The sequence below is a fragment of the Convolutriloba macropyga genome, chromosome 2 (assembly GCF_964194025.1).
Source record: "Convolutriloba macropyga chromosome 2, txConMacr16.3, whole genome shotgun sequence".
In the NCBI taxonomy this organism is placed as follows: domain Eukaryota; kingdom Metazoa; phylum Xenacoelomorpha; order Acoela; family Convolutidae; genus Convolutriloba; species Convolutriloba macropyga.
Window position 1 is genome coordinate 12,819,595 of NC_134469.1, and position 15,027 is coordinate 12,834,621.

At 36.1% G+C, this 15,027-nt stretch overlaps 1 protein-coding gene across 1 annotated transcript; it reads right to left on the minus strand.

Moving 5' to 3' along the window:
• Nucleotides 1–8,529: 8,529 nt before the first annotated feature.
• Nucleotides 8,530–10,725, minus strand: LOC142356597 (tubby-related protein 3-like). The gene has a single exon (XM_075408473.1). It carries the CDS (start codon nt 10,066–10,068, stop codon nt 8,623–8,625), a length of 1,446 nt encoding a protein of 481 aa, XP_075264588.1. The 5' UTR covers nt 10,069–10,725; the 3' UTR covers nt 8,530–8,622.
• Between the last annotated feature and the right edge of the window lie 4,302 nt (nt 10,726–15,027).

Genomic DNA, 15,027 nt, shown 5'->3' on the forward strand with positions numbered 1-15,027 from the left:
CCTCCAAATATCGGTAAATAATATTTTTAGGTGACCTGATGTTTCTTTCTGCGAACGCAGACTTCTTTTCGCTGAAAGTACTATACAAATGAATTCCTCGTTTGTTGCAGAGTGTTTTGAAAGCTCCGAAAAACTCAGTCCCATCATCCACCCAAACTTTTTGTGGTTGCTTGTGTTTGATCATGTTTCGGAAGGCCTTTGCGGTTTCCGTTGCATTTTTTGTTTTCAACGGTTCAACACGTAGATACCTCGAGAGGCAGTCAACTGCTAAGAGCAAATATTTAACATCACGATTGTATTTTGCAAGTTTATCAACATGAGCTAAATCTAAAGACCAGATTTCATTCAGATCGTTGACGATTACTTTTAATCGCGGAAAATTCAACCGCTGTGCACGATATTTTGTGAAGGATGGTTTTGTTTCCAAATACATTTTGACTTTTGTCATTGGCCGTTTGCTGAAATCTTTTAATCGCTTTGAACTTCCGAATGATGCTGGACCTTTCGAATAGAGTCTATCCAGTAGTTTCACATCTTTAATAGTTAGACCATTTTTTTCCTTTCGTCTCCTGTTCTGTCTTTTTGTTTGTTTGATTTTTTGGTTCTGCAGTTCTTGATCCGGAGGCTTTACTTTGGCTTCCACTGCTCTGTTCGCTTCTTTGTTGTTTTTCTGATTCTCCTTGAATTTGTTCGGTTTCCTCTTCTTTCTCCTCATCGCTGTAAACTTCTTAGAACTTTTTTAGCATGAGTGTTGGATACTAAGTGCGGGGGTATCTTGAGTTCGTGCAAAATATTTGTATACACGGCTAGGCCAATTTTCTTTGTCGGCTGTTGCAAATTGTACAAAATAGTTGACACTTTAACTCTCATAGGTTTGTCCTCAATATGAAGGAAACCACTCGGGTCCTCAATGGAAACTGTTTCTGAACTTAATATCTTGTTTAGGATGATTTCCGCTCTTTCGACTTTGTTTTCTTCCATTAATTCTACTCCTGACATTATAGAGTCAAAGTCTGATTGTTTTTTCAATGAGGGCTCAATTTCGCCATCATCACTAAAGAAAGACTGTACACTTTCACTTCCATCATCCAATTCACTTTTTAAATCAACACTACTTGTTCTTCTTTTGCGCTTGTTCACGATATTAGTTTTATTCGTTTCCTGTTCAGTCGCCTCTTTGCTTTCAAAATCGGTTGGGTTGTTTCGTTGGAGGGGTGACAATTGAGCAGCTTTCTGTATATAAATGGGATTATCCAAAATTTCTGTCCTAGTCGGTTGTTTTGACACAAACATTCTTTTCGGTATCAAGACAAACTCCTCCGCATGCATTACTACTTCTTCAAGTAAAGGTAACAAGAGAGACTTATGCTTCGAAGTAGATGTAAATTTTTTACCAATAGCTGACGCTTTTTCCTCAAACTTGTCTCTTTGGAAAGAAAATGTCGGAATGATGTTTCGTAGTTTTCAAGTAAACTTTTATCTGTGGACACGTTTCCATTTATAACATTGAGAAAGCATTCACAGAGAAATTTTATAAATTTATTCGATGATTTTTTGATGAATTTTTTTAGCATGCTTTCCGGCATTTCGAGCATTCGCCTCAGCATACATATCTCTTTCTCTCTCATTTGTGAGGTGGGTAATTACAGCTTTGGAAGATGGCAGATAGAAAATTGTTGGCCCCGGTGGTACAATATTTGAACAATAACGCAGTGAGTCGGTTGTTTTTGTGTCTAAATCAATCAATAAGTGTCCGAATGGTTGTTTTGTTGCAAGATCATAGCTGTCTTTTAAAAAGTTTGTGTTATTGAGTTGTTTTCCAATATAACTTATCTGCTGTATATCTCTGGGAGATTTGAACAAAATGATGTGTGTTGTGTTGAGATCAATTGTTCGAGACCATTTACTCTGTTGAAACAAATTATGCTTAACATAGATAACACTGATTTTTTTGTGGCGTCCAGCTGTTGCAAGTTTTGAAAACTCCTTGTCATTGAAAATTTCCTCGCAAGAATCGTCAAAGACGAGCAAACAGTTTTCCAACTGTGAAATGAATTCAAATCCCGAGAATTTGGTAAAATAAATGTTGAAGTTACGCTCCATCGTTTGAAATTTTGGTTGATCATGTTGATAGAAATAGTATATTGACTTGAAATTAGGGAAAAACGTATTCTTAAGAAGCATTTGAAAAATAATTTCGGTCTTTCCACAACCTGAAGGACCACAGACTGCCATGCAGAGACGATCACTCGTTGAGATTATTTTATTCATAACATAGGATTTGGAAGTGCGTATCTAACTGTGCACGATAGCAATGAAAACCAAAATGTTGATTCTTCACAATCGAGGTGGAAGAAAACTAATTTGGTCAGTGAAACTACAATAAGAAAAACTATTATCAAAACTTGTGTAAAAATAAACTACCTCTGAGCGCGGTAATCTAGAATTGCAAAACCTCCAAGACCGTCTCTCTTGGTTTTGATCATCAAAAACCAAATCAGTGATTCCTGCTCCTCCACTGCCAGCGCAATCTAATTGATCTCCTGATTGACTCATTTTGAAAGCAAAGATTTTCAAAAATGAACTTAATTCAAAAATTCTGTTAGTTTATTATTTAGTTAGTTCATCAACCATAAAAAATTCGTATGTAATAAATTCAGAGTTTTTGTCTTCCTTCTTATATTTTACTTTATAGTTCGCTTGGAATCCGTAGTAATTGCCATAGTAGACAATTGACTCCACCTTTCCTTCTCTGACTACCTCTTTGATTTCATCGGGGAGACTCTCATCGTCCAGGGGTACTGGTACTGGCACTGGATACTTGGGCGTAGGTAAAGGGGTTAGTTTCAGTTTTTTCATTTTCTCTTGTAAAGACATGATACATTTGAAAGTACTCCAGCAGTGAAAGATATTTCTTTAGTGTTTCAATTTCAGCAGTATTACAAAGTATTTGCTGCTTCCTCAGTATAGTTTGTCCACGAGAATCAATTTTTTCTTCTTTCAGAAAAGTCACTGTCAACTGGTTATCACTCGCAATGCAACTGCACACTGTCAAATTTGGAGATAAATTCACTTGAAGAACTGAAGAGTTGCTTTCTCCACACGACGACTCATTAGTTGGTAGTGTTATCCAATAAAAGTACACCTGTGCCTTTCTCTTTGCGCAATGCTTTTTCTTTTGTTTGAATGGTAGTATAGATGAATGAAGTGAACAAGTCAAGTGCTCTACTGGAGTGAAGATTTCTTCAATTTTTGGACATAGCAATGTTTCTAAATTTGTGACGTCTTTTTTAAGGAGTTTTTGCAGTGTCTCCGTCTCCTCCTACCCCTTTGCGTAGAATTTAGCAGTAGGAAAACGGATCTTGATTGCTATAAATATTTCTGATAGAAACCAGTAAGGGTAGCTGCCGCTGTCCCACGAAAAACCATGCAAATGCTTCGATACCCACTGATGCGATTTCCTCTCACTCGAGGACAGCGAGTTGAAGGATATTGGAGGAAGAAAAAGAACCGTGTCTGAGTAGTTGTTTGAACAAATAGATAATTCTTTTATAATGAATCCACTCTTGTTGTGTCGAACACCTTCAAAATCTATAACAACAATCTCCGGACTCAACATTCTAGCAAACTGAATAAGTTACGTTTATAAGTTTTCACGAACATGCAGAAGAATAAACCTGTCAGGTGACCGACGTAAGCGTTTGTGATTGGACAAGGCAAAACGTAAGAGTATCCTGGACCCTTTTGGCTATACTCTGCAATAAATCCAGAGGCATCATGAAGAATTGCATGTAAGCGAAGCACTTTAAATGATTTCTAAGTATCCAATGAAGAGTTATCTATTCCAATGATCCCACCATAAGGCCTCAGTTTTAGTGCAATTTCGAGGTTAACATCAGGGTCCAAGTGCAAGCAGGTTGCCAAAAAGTAAAGAAATCTTTCATTATGCTCTGGATAGTCTGTTTTTATTAAATTATAGATTTCATGAATGGTTTCTAAATCTACCGTCGCGATTGTTTTTGTCATGCTGTTTTTGAGCAAGCATTAGAGACAAATGAAAATTAGGTGACTTTTGCAGGGTATGATAATTACTTTTTTTTGTTTGTGTCTACATGACAGCTCCTTTTCCCCCAAGGTTTTTAAAGTTCTTCCTGGTTGGTTTCCTTAAACTGATTTTTTTTAAAATGCAAGTGTCCCCCCTCCCCTCCATAAGACTCAGAGAAAAACAAAGAAAAAATCTAAGTGTCCCCCCTGTAGTTTGACCGGGAAGACACTTGTGTCCCCCCCTGTAGTGTTCACGGGAAGACACTTATGTCCCCCCCCCCCCCGTAGTTTGCCCAGACCAAAACAAGATTAAAGTACCCTGGCGCAGACATATGACGAATTAACTTTCAAAGCAAAAGCGGTGGTAGTTAAAATGGCTTCAAGCCCAAAGCGGCAAACCAGTCACGCAAGTGGAGGGAAAATGGTTTCCTAAGATTAGTTTCATGCATGGCAGGGGAAATAAGGAGAAAGAATTTCAAAGCGTCCCACCCTGTAGTTTGCCCAGGAAGACACTTGTGTCCCCCCGTAGTGTTCACGGGAAGACACTTATGTCCCCCCCCCCCCCGTAGTTTGCCCAGAAAGACACATCACTACTGCTCACTAGCCTTCGCTTGACTACCGGACCCATGCAAACCGCCACATGGTTTTCCCATACATTCTAAACATGCATACTAGGGCCACAAAAAACAATTGCATAAAAATCCATGTTTCAAATACGTCTTTCTACACAATTATGTCCAAAAAATTACTGAGGTCAAAGAGAATAAAGTGTCAAAAAAGTATAGTTCTGGGGTTTTGCCAGCAACTTTCAAACTAACAATTTGAGATCTTTCGAAGACAAATAGTGGGTCTGCCTCAAAATTTACAATTGCAGTTTAAACGAAGTGAATTTGCTTCATCTGATTGTGCATTTCTGCGGTGCATACAGCCGTTCAGCATTACTTTTAATTGATGCATTCTGCTCAAAACTTAAGAAAAGATTTCCAATTTACTTTCAAAGTGTATTCTACGGGAATATCTTACTGAATTCAGAAAACCTGCAAAGGATTTGCATTGCAACAACTATCAGGTATAAACATTGAAATATCAATTTTTGTTGATCAGACGAAAAAGTAGAATAGACGATAGAAATCTCTAACGTACATAGATCCGACAAAATTGAATAACTTTTTCGCGAACATTCGACAGGAATAAAAGTCACTTTGTTGTTCTTATAAAACAGCCGTGTTAGAAAGAATAAACCATTTAAATGAAAAATATCGATGAATAGCCTTTTTTTTTGTTTATCGTCAAACCAAATCATTAAAAGTCATGGAATGAGTGTTTTCCATTATATTAATCACTGTTGAAAACTTCATTTGAGAGCAATTGTGAACAAGCGTCTTGTTAGCCTAGCGTGGTCGAGTAATAATCTTGCGGCCTTTAACTTCACTCTTCTTCGCCACGAAGATCACAACCAAAACAAAGATAATAAACCGTAAATTTATCAATTACACGCAAAACTACTATTCTGTTTTTATTTACAAAGGTTCCTACAAACTCACATTCAAAATCTCAAAATCTTGCTTATGTTTCTATCATTTATCAGCGTAGTTATAAATATGTCAGCTCATCACTCTTTCAAACAATTAGTCTTTTTATGTTAATTTTCTATTTTTGATAAACCATCATATCTAACGTGCTTTTCAATCACTAGAGTTTGACCCAATGATTGGATAATATAAGCAAGAGTTTTTTGTCATCCCGAAATTAGCAACAGATAACAATTGGGATACCGGAGAGAATTCCACCCCTCGACATCCCTCCGTAGCAGCAGACATTTCACAGCGTTTCGTAAACTGGCTGTGCAATTAATTCAAACCTCGATCTGATCAACAGGAATTGCTGCATTACATCAAGAGCAACTAGTTCTAACCTCGTTCGAAAAACGTTATATAGCTCTTGGGGACATTTGTCGGTTCTGGGAAATGTAGAGTATTCTGCTTCTTCGCCCCTTTTTAATTTCATGTCGCCTCCTGCTCCACCTTTGCCCCGATATAATCACCCTTCAATAATTTAGCCTCAATATTTAACTTTTGATATCTACGACAAGATTAGGGATAGTTTGGGGGGACTGAGCTTCAATACGGAGCACAAATTGTTCATTCATTTATTTCAAAAAAAGATCCCTATATATCTCAGATTTGGTCGCTCTTACTATTTTTACCGATGCAGCAATAAATCCACTTAGATACACAAAATGCAGCTCAAATGACTGTTAATCAATCAAAATGTGAGTTGTAACAACATCAAATGCACATTACTTGATCGATATGGTACCAAATTTTGTACACTAATGTTGGTGGAAAGCTGGACTCAAATGCGCGTGAAGACCGTTTTGGAGCTCAAAAATTAGTTTCTTGATTGATGTCATGGACATTCAGTAGAAGGCTCACCAATGATACGTCTTTTTAGTTCCAAATTAAGCTGAAATTAAACGATTGCAAATTTGGTACCATATGTAGCAAGCAATGGAAAATACCAGAAACATCAATAAAATACAACACACTTGAAGAGAAGGAAAGAAAGACAATGGCGAAATATTCTTAGAGATCAAATTGCAGACTAATCACGATTGCAGAAAAGCACAAAAATAAATTATGTTAGCTTTCTTCTCTTTGGGCAAAAACCAACTAGGAGAAACTATCATAGTGGCAAATCATACATACAGATCCCGTTAGTGACTCGGATACGCAATTTTTACAGAAAAACAGCACAATCGTTTATGAAGTTTAGCATAAGCTACTTTAAGCAACCTCAGAATCAGTGAACTTAGATCTGACTTCATTATTGCCAATTCTATTTTGAGGGGCCTAAGACAAAATAGTTTTCCGATTCCTTAGCCCCAAAAACGTATCCAGCGTTGGCAGGCTTCAGTTTATATGAAAATATCTTGCCCGCGCAGATAAAGAATGATCGATTCTTAATGGTCGGCATTTAAATATTCAATTTTTTAAACATAGCTGGCAGATTGCCAGAAAATAGCCGCAATAGATTCGTAGATCGGCAGTCTAAAAAACAGTAAAAAAGACAGACCAGAAAATTTCGTCTTTTCATTGAAGGCTGATCTGTTATATTTTAATTAAAAATCTGTATAAGTTATTGCTGCCTCTATTAGCTGATCTCAAATAACCTTCATTTAGAGTGATACACACCAATTTGACCTTATCTCTTTGAATTAAAGTAAATAAAAGTCAATTTCAAAGTGAGGAAGTCACTTTTGAGAGTGAGGTAAGTCAAGTGTGACCAAAAATTTAATCACGCGCATGAACAAAAAAACTCACTCCACTAAGAGCGAAAAATGACGTCACACATGCAATTCAATTGAAATTGCATGAACGAATGAACAAAAAATGGCTGTGACGTCATATGGTCGTAACAAAAATCATGACGACGAAATAAAAACATAGCTGGCAGATTGCCAGAAAATAGCCGCAATAGATTCGTAGATCGGCAGTCTAAAAAAACAGTAAAAAAGACAGACCAAAAAAAATTTGTCTTTTCATTGAGGGCTGATCTGTTATATTTTGATTAAAAATCTGTATAAGTTATTGCTGCCTATATTAGCTGCTCTCTAATAACCTTCATTTAGAGTGACACATACCCATTTGACCTTATCTCTTTGAATTAAAGTAAATAAAAGTCAATTTCAAAGTGAGGAAGTCATTTTTGAGAGTGAGGTAAGTCAAGTGTGACCAAAAATTTAATCACACGCATGAAGAAAAAAACTCGCTCCACTAAGAGCGAAAAATGACGTCACACATGCAATTCAGTTGAAATTGCATGAACGAATGAACAAAAAATGGCTGTGACGTCATATGGTCGTAACAAAAATCATGACGACGAAATAAAAAAAAACCAAGAGAAGGCCAATAATAGCCCCAGCTATCGCTGTGCGGCTATTAAAAAAGAAATGTCCTGAAACCACCCACACAAAACTGTTGAACGATCATAATATGGAAAGCTACCCACAACGCATCTCGGCTTTAAAACACGCACTACTAATACTACCGGTAGTTAAATATTAAGACTATTTTCTATCAGCTTTCGGCCATAATTGAGGTATGGTTAAGGAGCGAAGTCAAATCTAGTATGAGTGGAATTCTTCAGGAGCGATAATAAGGATGGAAAACATTATTAATTGCAATTAATTTGAAGTCTTTGATTTGAAGTTTTCTCTAATATTTTTGATACATAAAACTAGGAACAGTTTTATTTCTCAAAGTTATTCTTGTTGAAGTTAAGACGAAATAGTTCCTACAATGTTCAAATTTGTAATTCACATCACTAACCAAGAAAACCCATTTCAACAAAATCCTCAAATAAGATACACCTAACCAACAATGAGCGAAAATCATTAACAAGACGCTTATCGCACTGACGCTCCACTGCGGCCTGATAAAAATTATTTTAAAATTCTTACCGGATTCTATATAGGTAAAATCAGTAACTATGGTTCGGTCGAACATCTCAAGTTTGAGAAAAGAAAACTGTTCTAAGAACTCTCACAGATGTGTATATAAAAACATGGACAAGCAATCACTCGCAAGCTAGTTTGTTGTCAAAGCTGCTCAGAGCAATTCCGAAAGCTTGCACAGCACACAAGGGGTACCTGTAGTCCAGTGTGAACACATCATCTGCAACGCGACCAAATTGCATCACAATATAATCTTGACTTCTCGGATGAACTATTTGGAAATTCTTCACTGACGCTTGCGTCACTCTTCCGTGGAAGTTTAAAACATAACTTTGAGTCTCTTCGTTCCAAACCGGTGACTTGTTGTGAAGCACTAAAAGGTTCTCCAAATTTTTCTCTTCATATCGTTTCAACAGCGAATCATTGTCGTTTCTAGGCTGAATAACAGCGCGCTCGAAATCGACAGTCATTCCTGGGATTATGACACTCATTTTTCTCGGACCTTTGAATCCAAAAATGTTGGTCTCGTAAAGCACTGCGCATAATTCCTGCCTATTGACTCCTTTATTGGAGTTGGCTACAAGCCCTCCAGGCCTGGAACCATTGTCAAATATTGTGAACTTGGTTCCAACCATGTTTGACTTCACTTTTCCTGTATAGCTCTCCGTGCCCTTTGTCAGATCCGTGGGGTCTGTTGATATTAAGTAGTTTGAGGTCTTGCTCTTCTTCCGTTTTCTTCCAGCAAGTAAGAACGTTTTCGTCCCATCTTCCCGTTCAAAGTGTAGGAAATACGTGGGATAGAACCCTCGATCAACTCCTCGTTTGTCTCGCGTAATCCTGCACTTGATAGTATGTCGTTCAGGACACGGTTTAAACACGAATTCCTCGAGCTCCTTTGACGAAGGCTGCAGAACCAGAGCAAGTTCTAGTTCCGAGTTTGTATCTCCAGGTTCGCCTTCCTGGTTCTCTTTGTCACCTGCATCATCGATTGGAACGACTTCCGGAGCATTTGATGTAGTGCCATTAGGTTGCAGTTTTTTAGAATTTTCATAAGCCCCCTCATAGTCAACAACGTCGGTGTACTCGTTGGGTTGAGACGTGATGCGAGGCGCAGCTGTAGACGGCCCACTTTCGTAATTTGCACCGTTGCCTTGGGTTCCATCCAACGTCGAGTTCGAACTCGTGGTAACGTCGTTCACTGAACTGTCATCTTCAAAATCAACATCAGATGATGCAGAAACGGGCATGATAGTAACAGTACTAATAGTCGGGTTGTGATATGCGTTTCTATTATCTGGGTCTGCTACAGAGCTGACGTCCAGTCTTTTTGGTCCTTTTGGGTTCTGCGAAGGCAACTCTGGCGTTCGGCCACTTTTGCTGATAGCCCCACCTGGTACCATTCCAGCAGGGGCGTTGCTTTGAGCGTTTGTCGGCATCAACATGCCTCGATTCTTCTTCTGTTGATTCTGTTCCATAAGTTTTTTCTGCTTTTCAAGTTTTTGCTGCCTAGCTGCAGAATTTGCAGACATAGGCCTATCGACCTCACTATCATCTTCGGGGTTTAACATTTTTGGTATAACTCAAAATATAACAAACAAAAATAATAATACCACGTAATACAATAATTGGCACTAACAATGGATTGGAATCGTTTTTAATTTATTCAATGCCTATTTGAGAAGGAATACACGTTATCTGCTCTAAGTGTAAGTAAGTAGTTGAAGTAAAATGCACGTTTTAAATTTTACAAATGAAAAATACGAAAACAGAGGTAGGTAGCTATATTTGGTGTAAAACGTAGCCTAGTATTTGATACAAATGCAGCTGTTTTTTCATTTCGGCGCCTCAGCATAAAAAAATAGAAGAACGCATGCTGTAAGTAACAAAGCACGGCACAGGACAAAAAAGATCCCGCATCAGTAAATACAGTAACACAAACAAAATGAAGCAAAATGAATAGAACGGTGCTCAGTTTCAGCCAAACAAAGCAAATCTCATTTTTTCATTACCAAATTTTTTTTACACAAAATGGTGAAAGCTCTGCATATATTTGTGCATAAATGATAAATCGAGGATCCATTATTCTGCATGTGTTCGTTCGAAGCTCGTACACACAGACGACTTAAAGGTGTTCGGCTGTTTTCATTAACTAACTCTGCACTACAAAAGCAACTCAATTTTAAAATATTAGTCGCATTTTAATCTGAAAATAACACAGTAAAATACTCTACACTTATTGAAAGCAGGTGCTTTAAATTTTAGGCCGCAAATAATACTTTGCAGTTTAGATACAGTCGTATGGGTATAAATAAGCCATTAGCCAGATTACTAGATCATAATCAAATCACATTCTTCTTAATAATTAGACAAAAGACAAACTGTCGGTTATTTCTCAAAAAATCCGCTTGAGATTTCCTCCTAGAGAATTTTTGAAGGTTGAATGTACAACTAACACCAAATAAGAGCTCAATAGAAGCTCGGAGACAGAAAATTGAGAAAAATAATGATAGAGAGGATGATACGAGATACCGAGATGTTACGATCAGTAGCTGTAATGGTGTAGCACACTGACCGTCCAAATTGACAGATGCTGTTTAGAATTCAGAACCATAATGTCACACAATTTAACCTAAACCCCTTTAATCTATGTACGAATACACTACCTTTTCGGCAGCCAAAACGGTTTGTATGACAGAACATCAGGAGTTAATAAAACGAAAGTACAAAAAAAGACACATGGAGATGAAGCATTTTCAAATCTCTTCTAACGGTAGATACATTCTCAGCCCAAAAATGCTGCATGGATGTTGCTGTGACAATGACAAATGACTTCAAAAGTCGATTATTTCCAGCACGACCAATTTTTGAGGAAAAATCCTCAAAACAGGTTTCTGAACTGCATTTAAAGAATCAAGTTAATGATGTTGATATAATGATGTCGCACACAAATATTTAATCGAGTAAAGCAGATGATATTCAGAACAAGATGGCTCGCGCGAGGCCGTGCGTAGCACAGAATGTTTTAACATACGTGCCAAGTTTGTAAAACAACTTTTTGATTCTTAGGCCAGACGATCCGATCCTTTGACTGTTAATTTTGCACGTAGCAACATTGACTACAAATTTGTGTCGTATATTCGCACAATTTTGAAGTTTGTAAATCTTAAAGCAAACAAAAAAGAAAATGCATCTTTCCAACGTTTAGGTTAATCGCAAAAATTAGTATTTTAGTACTTTCAAATTGAAAAGCTGACCTTTTTGTGCATCATCTGCGAAGATCGGAGATCTGTTGAGATTTTGTTTCCACTTTTTTTGTTCAAATTAATTTTTCTGATGCTGTTGAAAGTGCCTATATGTGTTCAATTCAACTAACAGTCAAATGGAACCCTTAGTTGCCTCGAGTAAATGGTTCTGGAAACTAATCTGCAGCAACTGAGAAAATTTTTCTACTTCACGGATTATTTCTTACCTTTTGATCTGAATTATTAACATTGAAACGGCTGCTATAGATTTTGCGTTCATTTAAGTATGAGACCTTTTTTAATTTGAATAATTACCATTGAAACGGCTGCTATAGCATTTCCGTTCATTTATGCATAAGACCAAAAAAAAATTTTAACTAGACAACAAAAACATCAAAGAGAGCTTCAGTCAACAAAGTCAAAGAAAAAAAAACAATTTGTTTCGTTCTTTCCTCAAGCGGTTTTTTTCTCTTATGTTTTGAAAGACCACTACAAGAGCAATAGTTCGGTGATTATAATGTTAAATTAAACACCGTAAAAACTTAATAAATATATATGGTTATCGACTGAATTTATAGACATGAACAAAAAAGTTATTTCTCCAGAAGTTTTGATTTGAGTAATTTGTTTTTCAATACAAGCATCTACATACTAGTGATTGCGTCTTTCTTTTTTGAAATTTACAGTTAACTTTCATCCAGTTGCAAGCTGAAATTAGTAATTTATTTGAAGCATCCGGAATAATCAGAAAACAGAAAAACAGTTTTCCTTTATTTCTGAAATATATAATTTTCTGTTGTTCTGGTCTGAAGTGTCCCATATTTCTGCAACTCTATGAAATTTCAGTTATTTTGTTTTTGAAATGTTCAATGAAATGTGGGCTTAGCTTAATGCTTATCTTTTTTGTTGATCCAGTTTCCAGTGATTATGCTCATATGATCCTGACTTAATTCACTCTTTTGCCAAATTCAATGAATGAATAGATTGAAAACCCCCTCAATAGATACAGTGAGTGACGTAGGTCAAAAAACAAACGATAAGCTGTGTCGTGACTTAACTAAACATGAAAACTATATCGAAAAATCAATTTGAAAAAACTTCCGGAAGTTTCCGGAAAACGACTTGAAGACTGCTATTTCAAGTAACTGGTACCTAATACACCGCCTAATAAGACCCCCCAAAATGAGTCAACAAATAAAAAAGAAAAAACCAAATGATCGAAAAAATTAGAAAAATTCAACTAACCCTTTAGATAATACACTTACATTTAGCAACAAATTTTCTCCTAGGCAATGGAAACCGTCCAATTTTTCACACAGCAATAGCCGAGCCATGTCATGCTAATAAAAATTTCTATCGTTGACAAAACTGAGAAATTGGAAGACCTTTTCCTAAAATTTTACAAGATTTTTCAAATATGTGTATTTTTCAATAAAAAACAGTCTTGAACCACAAAAACTGCAATCTTCCGCTCACTAAAGAGTACTTTGAGCCACGGGCGTCCCTACAAGTCCAACTGAATTCGATGAAGCAAAACAATTTGAATAATTACCATTGAAACGGCTGCTATACCATTTCCGTTCTTTTATGCATAAGACCAAAAAAAATTTTAACTAGACAACAAAAACATCAAAGAGAGCTTCAGTCAACAAAGTCAAAGAAAAAAAACAATTTGTTTCGTTCTTTCCTCAAGCGGTTTTTTTCTCTTATGTTTTGAAAGACCACTACAAGAGCAATAGTTCGGTGATTATAATGTTAAATTAAACACCGTAAAAATTTAATAAATATATATGGTTATCGACTGAATTTATAGACATGAACAAAAAAAGTTATTTCTCCAGAAGTTTTGATTTGAGTAATTTGTTTTTCAATACAAGCATCTACATAAAATTTACAGTTAACTTTCATCCAGTTGCAAGCTGAAATTAGTAATTTATTTGAAGCATCCGGAATAATCAGAAAACAGAAAAACAGTTTTCCTTTATTTCTGAAATATATAATTTTCTGTTGTTCTGGTCTGAAGTGTCCCATATTTTTGCAACTCTATGAAATTTCAGTTATTTTGTTTTTGAAATGTTCAATGAAATGTGGGCTTAGCTTAATGCTTATCTTTTTTGTTGATCCAGTTTCCAGTGATTATGCTCATATGATCCTGACTTAATTCACTCTTTTGCCAAATTCAATGAATGAATAGATTGAAAACCCCCTCAATAGATACAGTGAGTGACGTAGGTCAAAAAACAAACGATACGCTGTGTCGTGACTTAACTAAACATGAAAACTATATCGAAAAATCAATTTGAAAAAACTTCCGGAAGTTTCCGGAAAACGACTTGAAGACTGCTATTTCAAGTAACTGGTACCTAATACACCGCCTAATAAGACCCTCCAAAATGAGTCAACAAATAAAAAAGAAAAAACCAAATGATCGAAAAAATTAGAAAAATTCAACTAACCCTTTAGATAATACACTTACATTTAGCAACAAATTTTCTCCTAGGCAATGGAAACCGTCCAATTCTTCACACAGCAATAGTCGAGCCATGTCATGCTAATAAAAATTTCTATCGTTGACAAAACTGAGAAATTGGAAGACCTTTTCCTAAAATTTTACAAGATTTTTCTAATATGTGTATTTTTCAATAAAAAAACAGTCTTGAACCACAAAAACTGTAATCTTCCGCTCACTAAAGAGTGCTTTGAGCCACAGGCGTCCCTACAAGTCCAACTGAATTCGATGAAGCAAAACAATGGCCAAAACATTGCTAAATTAGCTTTAAAAGTAGCAAAATGACAGAAAACCTCAAAAATACTGTACAACTCGGATAATTCAATGTAAATTTTAGAATAACATCCGAACACGCTTAAAAATTTTTTACAGCCTATTCAAACCGATAAATCCAAAAAAAACATTTTAATACGATCCCCACCATAATTACAAATTCGGAAAGTAAAATTGGAGGAAAAGAAAAATTGGAGGGAAAACATGAAATGGATCGGGAGGGGGCGGAAACCTGCGATAAAAATAATAGTCCTTAATTAAAAATCAAAATTAGCCTCTAAGGAATACAAAATGTTGTTTCTCTTTTTGTCTACGATGCGTAAACAAAAAGTGAAAATTTTACTGAAGAAAAAAGCATTATATTTCACCTTTTGAAAAAAATAATGGAACAAACGTGAAATATGTTTCTCTTTAGATCAGATAAGTAATACAAAAAAATTTGATTAATTGGTTGCCTGAACATTAAATAATTCGCCGGAGTTCAATTAAAGAAAAACTCGAAG

What these genes read in the sequence shown, in the direction of transcription:
- LOC142356597 (XM_075408473.1), bottom strand. Translation starts at nt 10,068, where the DNA reads ATGTTAAACCCCGAAGATGATAGTGAGGTCGATAGGCCTATGTCTGCA.